This window comes from Semicossyphus pulcher, unplaced genomic scaffold (assembly GCF_022749685.1).
Source record: "Semicossyphus pulcher isolate SPU_LCO1_2020_fin unplaced genomic scaffold, fSemPul1.0.p SCAF_10, whole genome shotgun sequence".
NCBI lineage: Eukaryota > Metazoa > Chordata > Actinopteri > Labriformes > Labridae > Semicossyphus > Semicossyphus pulcher.
The window spans coordinates 4,348,045-4,364,938 of record NW_027211604.1 but is presented as its reverse complement, the minus strand read 5'-3'; the positions used below and the strand labels follow the sequence as shown (position 1 = coordinate 4,364,938).

Sequence of the window (16,894 nt, the reverse complement as noted above, 5' to 3'; positions counted from 1 at the left end):
TGTTTTCGGATGTAATTTCCTTAAAGGACAAACGTTGTACATGGTGGGCGGGGACTATGTAGATTAAGGAATTTTTAATGAGGGAGAAGGAGGAGATGCCTTGGGAGGATTTTTACGAGGTAATTAAACGTATTTTTCAGAAATGGATCAGACACAATTTATTATTTCAAGCAGAGCATTTTATATTTCTTAAAACACGACTGGAGCTGCTCTTAAAAACAAAAGAGAAATCAAATGTAACTGAAAGATAACAACACAAGTTGCTCATCACATTCTCCAGAGGATGAAGCATTTCCATTTTTGACACCTCATTAGCCTTCCCTCCTGAGAAGGATAAGACAGACAACACACAAGGTTATCAATCAAGGAGATTATTGATCAGAAATTAGCATCCATGCCCCTGATAGAGTAAATATAGCTGCAGCCAAAAATAACAGCGCAGTAAAAAACTTGACACGCTGTACACTAAAATCACAGCAGTGTTCTGTTATAGACCTGGTGAAGTTGTTACAGCCACATGCAGAGCTCCTCTGAGTGACGCCGAGGGAGGAGACAAACAGCTGGAGGGTCAAACAGCAGCTCATCATTTCTTCTTCATCTGATTTGATGACTTCACAAAGGAAGTGAAGTTGCAGCAGGAGCTTCATTCATCTTGAGGTATGCTTTACAGAGGTACGTGATTATTTCGCTTTTATGATGACCTTTAAGAAGTATTAAAATCAGTGGAAGAAAATGTGGTTATTTGAAATGATTTGCTTTGACTTGAGCTTTGAGCGTTTTGGCTAAAAGTTATGCAAGTAACTGTTGCTGTACCCTGGACAGAACTTTAGTCAATGCACAAAATATATTTTAAATTGCAAAAATATGGCGGTTATGCATAATAAAATAAATAAGTCTTGAAAAAAAAAATGAAGCTGTTTTTTCAAGGTGTTTTTTTTTTTCCAAAAGATTATTGTTCATAAAAAAAGTTCTTTCCAGGAAACTTTGCACGAGAGGATTTGAAAATTACACATTTGTAAACTAAAAAGTAACTTTATACTTTTTATAATTTGTTTCCACTATATTTTTTCTTTACTACTGCACAAGTTTTATTTTGATTATTCCCATAGTTTGATTTTCTGTCTTTTGTCCGTGTTTGCAGACATTTACGGATTAAATTGAATTAATGCCGGCATATTTACAGCGTATTGCTGATAGGTTGATTAATGTGCTTAATGTGATTCATGTTAAATCAAATCAATTTATCAGATGTAGTGCACTTATAACAGTGCATAGCCCAGAGTGACCAGACTGCTATAAACCTAGAGTTATTATGTTTACAATTCTGTTTAATATGAGGTAAATTTGTACATCAAATATATCACATAACTTTCTGTGTTTTTGTGGATAAGACATATTTTATCCTCTATTCTGTCTGACGACATACAATTAATATAAATCACTGTCTTGACATATAAACCAGGCTGAGAGTGTATTAAAATTGGACCCCAGAAAGAATAGTTGTCACTGCAGTTATAACTAATGGGGATACTACATAAACAAATAAATCACCCAAAACCATAAAGATTGCCGATTCAAAATAAAAAGATGTTCATGTTTTTAATAGCTTGAGTGACTTTCTGTCTGTTAAAACGGACAGACTCCCTCACAGTGAAATCTTGTCCCTCTGATTGGCTCCTCTGGACAGATGTACCAGACGGTTGTGTCACATGTGCCATGTGGACACAACACTGTCACCACATTTTACAAGGGACAAGTGAATTTATCACGGTTCATATGGTCACATCTGGACAATACTTTCTCTAAGCCTTCTGGCAAATACAGTCGCTAATCTTTTCCAATCCAGTGTGTTCCTTGGTGTTTCTCCGATTAATTTTGAGGATTAGTGATAATCCTGTCATGAGAAAAGAAATCGTGGCAGTGAGTGGGACACTGAGCGGCCCACTTCAGACTGATGAAATCTCATGTTTCGCTGACATGGAAATAAAGAACATTTGATTTTGGCTTGTCACGGCACACCATCACAGCTTGGGCATAACATGCACAAAAGCAACATATTTGACATAATTCTCCTAAATTTGTTGCCCAAACAGAAGCAAAAACTTGAAGGGTGAACAACATCTCGAGGACTTCAGCGATGATCTCCACTGTGATGTGCAGAAGAGAGACACTACAGAACGCTCAGTGCAACAATCACATCAGGAGCCCCGTCAGGATCGAGCCTCGCAGGAACTCCATTCCCCAAACGCAGAGTCTCACTGCCAAACATCTGCTGGCATACCTTCCCCGACCACAGACAGAATCAGTCCGTTTCGCTCCTTACACTTACAAGGTACACATTTATATATGTTTAATGATGTGATTTAAAAGTCCTCCTATACCTATATGGATGTTTGAGTTACACTATGCAGAATCATCCGTGTAGTTTCAGAAGTCTGCTTTCACAGTAACTTTGTAACTGTGCACCACAGTTAAACTTCAACAGACGTACAGCTAATTTTTTTGTTTGTAGAGGATCTTTTGCATTCTTCTTTTTGAGAAAATCTATATCAATCAAATTGGCCTGGTTCAGGACTAAAAGTTACTGGGAGCAAAGAGGACGTGTAAAGGACTCTACTGAAGGTACTGATTCAGTTGGTGACGCTAAGGATCGCACAGCTCCACTTATTTTGGATTTCAAAGGGCGTATTACATGGGCGCAGACCAAAAGGTCTCTGGAAGCCACAACCAATCCGATATGGAATAGTGTGATGTTGTGGTTGCTAACACATTGTTTTTCTTTCTTTCAGGTTGCGGCTAAATCCACCCTCTCTTCCATTATGTCCACAAAAAGAGCCTCTCTCAGCCACAACTTCAACAATGCAAACGGCTCATCACTCCCACCATCCCAGAGTGCCTGCAGCCAATCCTCTCAGGCTCTGACTTTGACAAGGCAAGAGCCCAACCAACAGCAAGCTGTCCAAGCAGCTCCTCCGGAACCAGCGGAAGAGACCTCAAAGCCTCAGCGTTCGCATCGCAACAGAGGCCTCAAGCGTTTCAGCTCCAGGTGGCAATCGAGAAGCTCCATTGGCAGCAGCAACAACATTCCCGTCTTTGGAATAGATAAGCTGAATGTTGCAAGGAGTCACAAGAAGCGCTGCAAGCTGCTGGGTGATGACCCCTCTTTGCATGTTATTGCCAGCAATCAGCGCCAACGATACGTCACCAAGGATGGCAAGTGCAGGGTCAACCTGGGACCTATTGCAGACAAAAGTCGCTTTCTTTCAGATATTTTTACGACATTGGTGGACCTAAAGTGCCGCTGGTTCCTTCTGGTCTTCACTATGTGCTACATTCTTACATGGGTGTCCTTTGGTGGAATCTACTTATTCGGTGCCTGGCTGCGTGACGACATTGCTCATGTTCACGACCCACAATGGAAGGCATGCTTCGAAAATGTAGACAGTTTTCTTTCAGCCCTGCTGCTGTCAATAGAGAGCCAGAGGACTATTGGATATGGCTCCAGGATGGTCACAGCTAACTGCCCAGAAGGCACAGTGCTCCTGATGATCCAGTCCATCCTTGGCTCTATTATCGATGCTCTGATGGTGGGATGCATGTTTGTTAAGATCTCCAGGCCACAGCAGAGAGCCCAGACGCTGATTTTCAGCAAGCACTGTGTCATATGTGAGCGGGACGAGAAGCTGTGCATGCTTTTCCGCATTGGTGATCTGAGAGCCAGCCACATGGTGGACGCCAAGATCCGGGCCAAGCTGATCAAGTCCAGGCAGACCAAGGAGGGCGAGTTCATCCCACTGGAGCAGTCAGAAATCAATCTGGGCTACGACACCGGAGGAGACAGGTTGCTCCTGGTCGAACCCCAGACCATTACCCATGTCATCAATGAAAGCAGCCCTTTCTGGGAGGTTGGGGCTGAACGCTTGAAGAGGGAAACCTTTGAGATCATTGTCATCCTGGAGGGCATCGTAGAGGCATCTGGTTTGTAGGAGTATATATAAGTCTTGTGCTTTATAAATATTCTGTTTTTATTGGTTGAAAGTGTGTGGCCAAGTTTGGTTTGATGGATCGGAATGGAGAGGAAAGTATTTGTTTAACTCTCCCTGACCCTCTGATTGCAGGTATGACATGCCAGGCGAGGACATCCTACACAGAGGATGAAGTCCTTTGGGGCCACCGATTTGAGTCGTGCATTTCCTTGGAGAAAGGGGCGTTTCGTGTGGACTGTGGTGCATTTGACAAAACCTTTGAAGTCCAAATGCCCCGACTGAGTGCAAAAGACAGCAGCACAGCAAAAGAACAAGGAATTGACTTTTAGACTATGTTTAACAAGCTGTACATGTTTCTGTACATTAACATGGCATTTTATGAGTGACTTAAAGTTATTGTGTTATTCCTTCATAAACAATTACAATCTACTTTATTCTTATACATTAACCTCAGGGCAGCCATAATTTCTGTTGTTCTGTTGTGTTATTAGGATTGCTCTGTTTTACATTGTGAAATGTTTTATGTTGTGATTTGATAATATTTTGAATAAATAAGTAAACATCCTGCTGAACCTTATTGTCTCCTTTCTGGGCAGTTAAAAAATAAGTCTGGCAAAAAAATACATAAATCAAAAGGTCACCTTACTTACTGCCTTTTTCTGGGCCTTGAACTCCTGGAGGCTCGACTCATCTTTATTCACCAAATCAAACATGACATGAAGTAGCCAAACATAAAGTAGTCATTATACAGCAGAATAGCCCCCGTCACAAATTTTATAGTTCAAATTATATTCCATTGCATTGTTGTAGCTAATTTCACCCCTACTTTTCACACATTTTACTACGAGCTTCATCACGTAACTCAATACAGATGTCAGATGAATGTAGGTGAGTTAACGCATAAAGTAGCATAAAATGTAAATTTTCAAGCCAAGTAAAAATACTTGACTAATCATAATGTGTGACTGTTGAAAGAACATCACTAGAATACATATACAGCTATATTTTATGTTGAAATTTCTCCCTGTGACACAAACTCCAGACTCGAATGGAACGGTTATACAGTCAAGCCAGGAAAAAACCTGTTATAGATCATAATAGCATTATTTATGGTGTCTTATTAAAAAGACAAAACATTGGACCTAATGGTCAATGTTTTGCCAAATTCTTCATTCACAAAGCTAAATTCATAAAGACTCCACCATCTTCTCATGCTACTATAACAAAATTCAACTCAAGTCCCTTAAATTGATGAAATCCAAATATGCCAATAATCTCTATGAATCACTTAAAAACGACCTCATTATTGAAATGTCTTAAATACTCACCTTTTATGTTTTATTTTGATTTATTTATTTTAATATTATATACCATAATCTATTGTGCTTGAGCAATGTTTTGTGTCTTTTAAGTTATATCTGTTTATTATACTTGAAAGCAATTTTATGAAAGCAATTTTATGAATGTAGTGAATGTGAATTTTCTACAATAAAGTTTAGAAAAAGAAGAAAACCCCCTCCCCAAAACTCCAGACCGGTAGATGGCGCTGAAGCACCAAAAACGTCGGATGTTGTAAACTCCAAAGAAGAAGACATTTCAGAAGAGCAGCATGATGGGATATGAGAGACCTCCGGCGGCGCGCTGCCGCCATGTCACCTAGAGAGAAACATTTAGCGCTTCTCTCTGCATTAGGCATACTTAGTTTCGCTCTCTATTATAGTACTACTTTTCTTTACGCGACTTTAATTATTGCAGTTTGTTGTATTGTGTGTTACTATCACAGCGGAGAACCGCTTCCCGCCAGGTTAGGCCTGAATCCGCGGGCTGGGCTGACCGTCCCAGCCGTGCTTCGGCGTTGGTTGTGGGGTTGGGGGGTTACCGGCGTGTCGGTGGCTGCGCGGGGGAGAACGAAGAGTAACAGAAACAAAACCGAGTTCCGGGAGTCGGAGGGACACTTCAGAGAAAGGTTCGTCGAACCTGGGATATATAGGAGGGAAACCTTGTCAAGTGATTCATTTCTATTCAGCCCTCGGGATTTCCTCATGGGGAGTTATATCGGGAAACCCGAAAGTCCAATGACTGACTCCGGGAGGCCGAGAGCAGCGAGAAATCCCCGAGAACAACTGCGGGAAAAGCTGTCCAGACCCAACCATGCTGTCTATACACCAAACAGGAGGCTGTCATTCGCTGGGTACGTTTACAATCAAATCACGCTGTACCAACGTAAACTAACCGTCCGTGTGGAGGCGGTACAGGTGGTGGAGTCCAGGAGATAAAGATTCAATTTCTTGGCGGGTTTACATGATGAACGCTTAAGCCTTTGTCGGCCCACTCAAAAGAGCAACACATATAGACCAACTTCTTTTTGATAAATATTGTATAAATGCCATTATGTTTAAAGAATCCAACGTTTCCACAATAAACAGTTCAACAAGTAACCATAACTGCATCACGTACAGGATTTGTTGTATTCTTAGATTTTATAAAGATTGCATAATGTTAAGTTGTGAACCATATAGTAAGTGGAAACGTTGCGTCTAGTTAATATTAATGACTTCAGAATAAGAAAAGTGACTCACCATTTTTTAAAAAATATATTGACAACATCGTGATATACTTAATATACTATAACATTTTAATGTTTAACAGTAATAGAACAATATCACAATGGGCTTGTTTCATTATTGTCCCTGGTGTTTACACATTCCCAGCCTTTATCAAGACAAGTGGCAAGTATTATAGATATAATCATAATAATAATAATAATATAATAATAGAAGTGAAGAAGTATTAGAAAATAGGAACCATCATATGAACAAATAACCAATATGTAATGGATCACAGATTCCCAAAGAAGAAATTAATCCTCACTTATATTAATATTTCTGGTCATTGATATAAAGTTATGTTTTCTGTTTGCCTTAATGCCGGCAACATCTTTAAAATCTAAGTTTATTTTTGTAACCTTTTATCTAGCAGCATGTTGTAGCTTCAAAGGAACTTTTGTGGTGTCAAAGATGTCTACTGTCCACCTGAAGGGATTTAAATGTGTACCTGAAATCAACGTTTGAATCCAAATATATACACTGATATGCAAGCTGACATACCTAGCATGGTTGACCAAAGGAGCAGAGTAGAAGGAAGTGTGTGCAAATACTCACTTTAAATGTTGGCTATGTTAGTCACATAAAAGATTTTGGCTATATATTAGTTATGGGTGCAAGTATCATGTACAGTATCTACTCCTGCATTATATTTTTTCTGTGTTTTATTTTTTCCCCTTTTAGGGAGCCACTGGGCACAGTTAGCAGGTTCACTATTACCCCCCAGCGTCATTACCCCCTGCAGCAGCCAGGTGTCTCATCAGTTGGAGTCCTTCCTCCTGTCAAGTGGGATGGCTTCAGGAAGAAAAACATCCTCAGCCCCCGCAACTCTCCGGCTGTCCTCAGCCCTGTAACTGTGAAGATCGCGAGGCCAGACCACCACAGCTCACCCAGGTCTCATAATTTTTTCCTAGTAAAACCCTGCTTTGTTGTTTGTGCTCTGCGGTTCGAATGTTAAAACTGATGCAAGCTGCATTGTCACCTTCTTTGTTTTTAGTTTCGAGCATCTGAGTTGTACAGGGCTCACCAGGACTCCTGCAGACCCCTGCTCCAGAGAAAGTGTCCTCAAAGTGTTGAAGGAAAGCCGCAAGAGAGATGTGGAGGACGAGGACAGAAGCTTTTCAGCTGAGCAGAGAAGCAAAAGAAGGTACGGCTAAAAGGAGACTGGAGGGACGATTATGGTGCTAGCAAGCCTATCCACTGCCACTCGATTACCTTTAATGCAGTATAATAATTTCCAAATAATTTCCCCCGCGACGCAAGTTAAAGTTAATACAAATGGATAAATATAAACGAGTCAGCAGCACAATGTGAAACATGCAGAGAGATAGCCTGTATGAGTATTTTATGCTTTCTAATACCTCTGTAATAAATGCATTATTATCATCTTGTGCAAATAAAAAATAATTACCATAATAAACTATGAAAAACTCACAGAGCCAATTAAAAGTTGTAGGACCGGGGAGCTGGTTTTGCTCAGTCGGTAGAGCAGGCGCCCCATGTACAGAGGCTACAGTCCTCGTCGCACTGATCGCAGGTTCAACTCCCGGTCTGCCGATCCATTTGGTGCATGTCAGCACCTACTCTCTACTCCCCACATTTCCTGTCTGTCTTCAGCTGTCCTACAAATTAAAGGCAAAAAGCCCAAAATAATCATCTTTTCAAAAGTTGTAGGACCAAGGAAATACTTTTTGCTTTTCATTATTTGCAACTGCATTGAAATAAATGAATACAGAGCAGAATGCATAACATACTCTTTGCACTCCTCTCTGTAAATCTGCTGTCAGGTTCAGTGCAGCTTTAGGGATCACTAATGCAAGGCACTTAATGTCTGCTCAACATGTCTGAGCCCAGAATTCTTCAGCTCTTCTGTTTACAACAACGTGAAGATATTAGTATTTAAAAGATTATGAGCCACTCAGCTCTTTGTTTATGAACTCAGTCAGTGAAAATGTTGTGCATGTGCATGTTTCCCAAGGCGTAACGACAGCGGTGGGAGTTCACACTCTGCTTTTGGGCCTCTTTTGCCCAATGGAACACCATCACTGCTGGTTCCTAAGTAAGTTTTACTTCACCTACTCTCCAATCATTTCTTTAAAATTTAACTGACTGTATCTGTTGTGAAGCTTTGTGAAGTATTGTGTAAGTCTAAATGTAGTTGTAAATGCTATCCCTTCTTTCTTTCAGGCCCGGAAGTCTCAAAAGAGGAATGACCTCACTGGCAGAGGAGTCCATCATGAAGAGGTCTCGCACCTCCTCCATCAGCTCTGGCAGTGGGATCCATGCCCCGAGAGGAACCCCAGGCACCAGGAGAAACCCGATCCACAGCTCCTACAGCTCATCGCTAGGCCTCAGCCAGGTAACGATTACTCCTTGCACGCAGTGTACAGTGAATGCAGCAGTGCAGGGATGAAGTAGAGTTAACCCTTTTAATTTTCTCCTTCATAGTGGAAGAAGCGCTCTGCACCCAGCTCTCCTCTGTCCAGCCCCGGATCGTCTCGCTGTCAGACTCCAGAGGGCGTTTCCAAACGACCCAGGTATGCCTCTGCTGGAGTCTCGCTAGGCTTCTGTTCTTAATCTTATATTACAGTTTATAACCTGTGGTTTCATTAACAGAGAGGACGAAGGACAGTCTCCCAGCTCAGCATCCTCCGTGAGGTCGGACCACACAGCCTCCGACAAGGCACCTGTTACTTGTGAGTCTCATTTATGCTGTGCAGACAGATTATGCAAGGCTATACAATATTGACGGAACAATTGAATGAATAATTAAAGCTGCATTAGGCTACTTTAAATTGCGCCATTAGAGATCACTTTAAATGAGCTTCATTTCCACAAATCCATATCCAACTAAGTCCAAAGTATATTTCCCCTTTAGACCAAGGAGGCAAACTTATGTCAGACTCCTGTAAGTGCATGTTCAGCTGTTGACATAAGATGCACATCAAACAGTGTGTTGCTTACAGTTCATGTTCAGCACCGTAACCTCTTCAGCCCCGTGTCCACATCGCGCTTTTTTCTGAGCGCCAGTGTCTTCTCTCAATTGTTCCCAAAGAGGACAGAGCGTATGCAGACGCCAAGAGAAAAGGCGCTGCACCCAACGTCTTCTTTTAGAGCGTTCTGCCTTTTTTGTGCGGCCGCTCCGAGCACTTCAAGTTGAAAATCTCTGAACTTCTCAGAAAAGCGCTGGTGTCGTCACCGCTGCTTTTTTCTGGCAACCATTCAGATGGGGCGTCACTCGTCACCCTGGTTACCACTAAACGGGAAAGAGGAACTTGTCCTGGCCGTTTCTGTCTACTCGGAGCTTTACGATATGACAAACAAATAGTATCACAATAGAGACAGAAAAGCACGTTTGTGGGAGCAGATCGGCCGGACACTAAATGTTGCTGGTAAGTGTTGTGCTTTTATCGCCCTACGCGTTGTTTTAACTGTGTAGTAAGTTAAGTGTAAGTTAAATATCATAGAAACACAACCTGCGTGCAGCGTTTTTTCTCTCACCGCACAAGCGCTCCATCCCAGCTCTCCCCAGCGCCCTGCCAGCGCTTCTGAAAATATTTTAAAGAAACGACTTCATTGATAGAAGGATGTTATTTTGCATGAAGTTGCTTTGTTCTGTGAGTTGGTTGTACTAAGTTTTGTCTTTCTGTTGGGTTTAATTCAATTGATATTATATGATGCTGTTGCAGCCAAACTGACTCCAGCCCCGAAGGTCCCAGTCGCAGCTTCAACAGACTCTACTGGTAGTGGTGGGAAGAGAAAACGGAAGATCCAGCTGGTGTCCAGTAACCGTGATGATCAGATCTCTCTGGTAAGGAGTGCTGCATTGTCAGACTTCATGCTACCAGAAACCCTTGTTTATATAATCATTTGATCCAGTGACCCAGATTTCTTGATTCTACTTTTGATTTGCAGCCCCCGCCTCCAGAGCTGGGCTACACTATCACTGTGAAAGACCTGGATGAAGAGAAAAAGGCTGCCATCAGCAAGATCCAGAAGGTTCTGGAGACGCCTGGTGAGTAGAATCCATCGTTTTTTCTTTTACTTCTGTACGCAGTTTATTTCAGGCTGCATGTTTCCTCTCCATTCAAACATACCCACTCAAACGCTGGAAGACTGACAGGCTGCCATTCATCGTTAACTGAAGCTAAAAATAACTATGCTACTGTCGTCCAAAACAAGGGTCAAAATGTGAGCAATGTTGAGCTGTTGTGTAAATATTAAAAGGACCAGTGCCTGTTTTTCAACCTCAGTCCTATCGTGCTATTATGGGTAGCTAATGCCATTATGGTAGAAAAAAATGCAGTTTTGCTCTGTGCCTTTGGAGGACTCTATCCGCTTCTCCAACGGGCCCTGGAAAACCTCCGCCAGACGACGTAAAACACGTCATCTGGCAGAGGCCAGGAAGCTCGCCAAACTACACTTCATCAGAGGCAGGCGCCCTCCTCAATCTAGGACGCCCGCCTCCGATGTCATGTCTCGTTCAAAATCGTCAGGTTTGAAATGTAGACTGCAGAGCCAAAGATTTTTTAGATGATCCACCGGTATATTCTCGTTGTATTTCTGATTCTGTACCGCTCTGAGCCATTACCTGCAGCGAAAACGGCAGTATTTCACTCCAGCGTCTCTCGCTGGGCCGTTCCTTTCAGAGGGAGGGGCCCAATGCTCGCTGGGTGTTGTAGGAATGTAGACTGAGCGAAACCGCGAGCTGTTTTTTACAACTTTCTCCACAGCTGTGGCGCCAATTTCAAATATTATTTCTTCTTTCGATTACAGAGAACACCAGCTTTGACTGATGGGCTTTTTCCAGGGGCGAACTGCTCCTTTAAACAACCGATCATACTCATTTTGATAACCTCAGACAACAGACACACAATTGTATTTCTTTTTTACTCCAACTCAACAACACAAAGACTAAACTTGACCAGTCGGATGTTGCTGTTCACTTTATAAGCCTGACTCTCTTACCTTCCTGTTGATTTGTCCTTTAGCACCAGAGCCAGAGAAGTCTGTCTCTCCCTCAGCCATCACTTCCACCCAACCTGCCTCCTCTATCAGCTCCACCACCACCCTGAGCAGCCTTCTGGCAGCTCCTCTACCCACTGTCTCCAGCTCTGCCATCCCAGTCATTAACCTGGACCCCAGTCCTAGCATCAGTGTCAGCACGGCACCTGCAGCCTCCAACCCGCTGCTGGAGGCTCTGAAAAAGAGCAGCACTCCTGCTCCTGCTAGCTCCACACCTGCTGCCAACACAACAGGTATGTTCTCTGTTCCCTTTTTCTCATTATATGTTCGCAGGTCAAAAACGAAACACAGAAGATAAAAGAGAAAAACGTTCTTGTATCATTTTCAACTCGTCTTTCTTCTTTTTCTTCGTCCTGTATTTTCACGTTTAAAACAATCGTTAGATTTTACATTCAGGACATCTCATATACATCCATCCATAATTGCCTTTTTGTGTCTACAGTGTCTGCAACAACCGCAGTGGTACCACCCAATACTTTAACTCTGAAGGTTCAGACTACAGCAGATGCTCCACAGCCTCCCCCTGCTTCCCAGTCCTCCTCTGCAGGTGTGGAGCAGCCCTCTGCTTTTACACAGGTGCTGAGTCAGGTCTCCAAGGCTCCCAGCAGCACTCCACCTATAACAGGAGCAGGTCTGTTTGGACTGACGAGCAAGATAAGCACCCCTCCTGCTTCTTCAGCCTCTCACCCAGTCAGTGCCCCTGCTGCTGCCCCAGCCAGCAGCTCGGAGTCATTCATTAACACCAACCCTCTGCTGGCTTCAGGGTTTAAGCCCATCTTTGCCGTCACCAACACCACCTCTGTGACACCAACCCCAGAGAGCAAACCGGCTGTTCACAATTTCAAGCCTATTTTTGGAGCTGCCAACACAGCCACCAGCTTTGGACAGCCATCATCTCTCCCGACCACCAATCCAGCCTCCACAGCTCCTTCTAGTACCACCATCACACCATCAATGTTTGGTGGATCCACAAGCAGCACCACAGTCGCTCCATCAGTTTTTCCTGGCATGACCAACACCCCCACTGGCTCAGCATCCACCGGCTCCATCACCACCACACAGCCTGCAGCCCCGGCAGCTGTGAAATCCCTCTTTGGAAACTGGTCAGCACCATCCACCATCAGTACGAGCTCACCCGCAACGCAGGCCCCTAACACAGGGAGCACATTTCAGTTTGGAGCTGCTCCCACCACCACCTCCGCTGCACCTGCCCCCGCCCCTGCCACTGCCCCCGCCCCCACTGCTGCTACCACAACCTCCAGCAACAGCGCCTTCACATTTGGTGCAACACAGCCAGACCCCCAAGCAGCCAACCAGAAGGCATTTGCCTTCGGCCAGGCAGCACCCACCCAGAACACAACCACTGCTTCATTTGGAGGCTTTGCCATGGCCAACACAGCCTCCACCACTGCCGCTGCCACCACCCAATCCAATTTCGCCTTTGGAAAGTCCTCCTTTCAAGCTCCGCCAGCAGCAGCAACAACAACCCAGTCAACCTTCGGCTCTGCTGCAGCAACAGCGAAACCCTTCACCTTTGGAGACGGTGGACCATCATCCGCTCCTGCTGCTAACGCTGCCCCGCCCCCTTTCCCCTTTGGCTCAACAGCTGTCACCACGGCACCCAGCTTCGGCACCCCAACTAAGCCAGCTTTTGGCGCCAGCGCCACCGGTTTTGCGTTCGGTGGCACCACTGCTCCCTCAGCTGCGCAACCAGCTGCACCACCAGCTGCACCTAGTTTTGGTGCAGCAACTCAGACTCAGAGCTCCACCTCGGCCACTTTTGCATTTGGCCGTGCTGCTCCTCAGCCGGCTCCCTCCGGCCCTGCACAGCCAGCATCAAGTGGGTTTAACTTTGTTGCTGGTATGCAATGCCCCCAGTTTGGTACACCAGTGTCTAATAATCCTGCACCACAGATGGGAAGCTTCAACTTCGGGGCTGCTGCTACTGACAAACCAGCTTTTGGTAAGAATTAATACAGCTGTTTGTTTGTCCTCTTTATGTTAAAACCCAGCTACAGATTTCTGAAAGAGTCACAAACACAATAATTCACACTTAGAGGGTTTGTGGCACACACAAACTAAAGGGCATCAAAGGTCCATTTACAAAAATACTATTTCCAGTATACTTCAAATGTTTCGACCATGTTGTTTGTTGGATTGAATAAAGTTGTGTGCTGCGTTGTCTGCAGGAACGTCTACCCCATCCTTTGGCCAGAGTGCTGCTCCAGGTCCAATTCCCTTTGGAAGTCCTGGAACGCCAGTCCAAGGCTTCAATGCTGTTCCATTTGGTAGGTCGTTCATTCTGTTTTTTGATTGGAGTTTTCTAACTTGAGCCTTTAGAAACTGCGATTGTCAGGCCTGAATGTCTTTCTACAGCTCGTCACAGAAAGGGAAAAGGTGTTAATATGAAGTTAAATGAAGAGCCGCTGACCCCCAACAACTCAACCTTCCACTTCTTGAACTATTTCTCACCTAATATTTTAAACTGATTCACTGAGCAAATTGGTGATAAACCTCAGTAATTTAGTTTATAACTTCTTCAGCTCGAGTTCAGCTGCCCTAGAATGTAAAATCTGGCTTCAGGCTCTGCTGCAGCACCAGCACAGGTAGACACATGTTAGACTCAAGCAACAACTAATCACTCAGGGGCGACACTGTTGCAGGTTTGCTGTAATTAATGGCAGCAGATAATTGTTGTCTTTGTTGAAATGATTACAGGCTGTCTCTGCCACGTGAATGATCCCTAAACTGATATTATTTGGATAATTCAAGAATCCTTAAATTTGACCTCATGTTGAGTCAAAGTATTGCTTGTCTTTATATCGTTGTTTGATGACCAACACAGCATGAAAGCATTCCAGTCCATGAACTTTGCACTCCTGGCCTTATCTTAGAATTGCCTAACTACAGTGGCCATAAGGACAAGAGTGATCTTTACAAATGAGCGCAGTGTAACAAAATGCTTGTCCTGTTTTACATCAGTTTTACTCATTATAACACTTTGAAAGCAGAAAAGACAGTCGCAGCTGAAGTTTTAGCAGCCATGCAGTATTTATGTTATTGCTGCATTCCTAAAACATTAGAAACAAAAGATATAATAACTTGTTTCCTCACTCTTTCCTGTGTGTTTTATCATCAGGGTCTCCAGCGACACCCTCCTTCTCCATCGGAGCCGGACCAAAACCATCTGGAGCACGGCAGAGGCTGCAGGCGCGGAGGCAACACAACAGGAAGAAATAACCTGCTACACGTGTCCAGCAACGCTTTCAGAGGACTTCAGCTGTTGCTGCTGTTGCTGCTATGGTTAATCTGGCTAACAATGCTCTGTTCTAAGCCCAACATCCCCCAACCAGGCTGCCACCATGCCCTCTGCTTCCTTCCCCTCCTCCAGTGGGCTGCGCTGGCCCGAAAACATTGTGTTTGCAGAGGATTTAGAAAGAGCACACCAGCTTGCTGGGTTCATGCTGCCTGGATGACTACATGACCCAGCAAGGGAATGTAGCAGCGAGGAGACAGAGTCCATAACAATGTACTATACTTGAAGAGGGAGAAAAGACAGATGAGTAGTTTGATTCTGAACAAAAGCATATCCAAAGTTCCTTTTTCCTTTACAGTATGTGGACACTCCCATTGGTTCGTCTTAAGGAGCGAGTTGAGTCAGGCAAAGACGTGGAGCCTTGGCTCAAACATTTATTTTTTTACGTGAAGCGCTCACTGGTTTGTATGTTACCGAATATTTGAGAACATTATCTGAATGAGTCTGAATAGGGCAAAATGCACAGTTGCAGTGTACATGTAAAGTTATGAGACGTTTGCATTTTAAATTATTTTTTTAATTGGCTCTCTGACCCTGTAAATGAATGATGTGTTTCTGCACTTAAAAGGCGACGTGTCTTAATGTAGATAGTGCAGACCTTTGTGTTCTTGTTTCATACTCTTTGTCATTACAAGCATTCCCAGAAGTCCTCCTGTGGATGGCCTTTTTCTTTTGGTAGTGATTGCAAACACTGATGTAGTTAGCATGTCAGTATACGATTAGGATGACTACTCATGACTTGTGCTGACAAACCAAAGCTGAGTCCTCCAACTTCATGCCTGTGAAAAGAATCTGTGATCTTAATCTAACCTTTAAATCTGAGATGTTTGTTTGTGCCAGACTACCTCTCTGCTCCAGGCACTGAATCTGTGTGAATCCACTGAAAATCATCCGTAAGATTTAACCGTCAACTGCTGTTTAAACAGATGTACCTTTTAATAAATACAGTGAGTTTTTAAACATCTGCACAGCAACACACTATCCCCACTTCTGAAACATCACTGTAACAGTAGATAACAACACATTAACATAACATCAGATTTACTAAAAACATATCAAATTGAAAACCTTTATCTGCTTGGTAATTAAGTCTCACTTTGATACAGGTATTTTTTTCTTCTCTAATGTCTGTTACCTGCACCAGGAACATAACTGTAACTCCACTGATGTAGGCAGTCGGTTATTTTTATTTTAGGGTCTGTGTTCTCAGTAAAGATCACTTCCTCCTGTGAAAAGGGAGCAGGATCTGATGCAGTTTTAATGCTTAATTTTAAACAAATAAAAACACATTTTTTTGACATGGACATTCCAACAAGGACACGATTAATTCTTCTGCCATGAGGCCATGTGACCAGACCAGTGAAGTGACAGACACGATTAAATAAACAGCATTCTAGTTTTGTACGTAGTGTACCTTATATCAAAATACTTTTACTTTTTAGTGCTGTCTGGGGTACAAATGTGCTTAGAATGATTCTGAAGTCCAGATTTAGGTAACAGCTAATGCCATTTTTATTGTTCTCCTTTTGTAATAGTTACTGGCATATGCCACCTAATTTATCCTTTCTTTCCTCTCCAGATAAAGAAAAACTTAAATAAAACGTCTCATCTGTCAGTTTTAACTAGATTCTGTTTCAAGGAGTAAGATTGTCACGTCACCAAATATGGAGTTTCTCATGGTAACCCCCCCCTCTTGAGAAGTGAACTCACACCATTAAGCAAGAGCAACATGTTAATGTTAATTTTCAAGCAATAATACTAAACATTCCCTTTCCAGCTGCTCAAATGAAAGGTCTTGATATGACATTACATAAACTGAAATGGTTTTCAATGGTGGTCTGGAAAAATGATCAATCTGAGGATTTATTGGAGCCATTTTTCTTCATTTTCTTCTATTGACAAAATAATAAATCAACAAAAAAATACTGCATTCATCATCAATGAAAAATATAAAACTTGAAGCT

The 16,894-nt window shown here is 43.1% G+C and overlaps 2 protein-coding genes across 2 annotated transcripts; both read left to right on the top strand.

Moving 5' to 3' along the window:
- The first annotated feature begins 2,137 nt into the window (after positions 1 to 2,137).
- LOC138599794 (G protein-activated inward rectifier potassium channel 3-like) lies at positions 2,138 to 4,315 on the top strand. The gene is made up of 3 exons (XM_069671553.1): positions 2,138 to 2,332; positions 2,790 to 3,978; positions 4,119 to 4,315. The coding sequence occupies exons 1-3, from the start codon at positions 2,138 to 2,140 to the stop codon at positions 4,313 to 4,315; spliced, it is 1,581 nt and encodes a 526-aa protein (XP_069527654.1).
- Positions 4,316 to 5,605: 1,290 nt separating this feature from the next.
- pom121 (POM121 transmembrane nucleoporin) lies at positions 5,606 to 16,552 on the top strand. Its single transcript, XM_069670041.1, has 13 exons — positions 5,606 to 6,177; positions 7,274 to 7,483; positions 7,587 to 7,736; positions 8,568 to 8,648; positions 8,777 to 8,948; positions 9,038 to 9,126; positions 9,206 to 9,285; positions 10,279 to 10,400; positions 10,505 to 10,604; positions 11,581 to 11,847; positions 12,057 to 13,577; positions 13,804 to 13,902; positions 14,754 to 16,552. The coding sequence occupies exons 1-13, from the start codon at positions 5,606 to 5,608 to the stop codon at positions 14,852 to 14,854; spliced, it is 3,564 nt and encodes a 1,187-aa protein (XP_069526142.1). The 3' UTR covers positions 14,855 to 16,552.
- Positions 16,553 to 16,894: the final 342 nt, after the last annotated feature.

Bases quoted from the DNA above. Each gene is read 5' to 3' on its own strand.
- LOC138599794 (XM_069671553.1), top strand. From the start codon at position 2,138: ATGATCTCCACTGTGATGTGCAGAAGAGAGACACTACAGAACGCTCAG. The intron at 2,333-2,789 runs GTACACATTTAT...TCTTTCTTTCAG, and splicing joins TCGCTCCTTACACTTACAAG to GTTGCGGCTAAATCCACCCT. The intron at 3,979-4,118 runs GTTTGTAGGAGT...CTCTGATTGCAG, and splicing joins GGGCATCGTAGAGGCATCTG to GTATGACATGCCAGGCGAGG.
- pom121 (XM_069670041.1), top strand. From the start codon at position 5,606: ATGAGAGACCTCCGGCGGCGCGCTGCCGCCATGTCACCTAGAGAGAAA. The intron at 9,286-10,278 runs GTGAGTCTCATT...ATGCTGTTGCAG, and splicing joins CGACAAGGCACCTGTTACTT to CCAAACTGACTCCAGCCCCG. The intron at 10,401-10,504 runs GTAAGGAGTGCT...TTTGATTTGCAG, and splicing joins GTGATGATCAGATCTCTCTG to CCCCCGCCTCCAGAGCTGGG.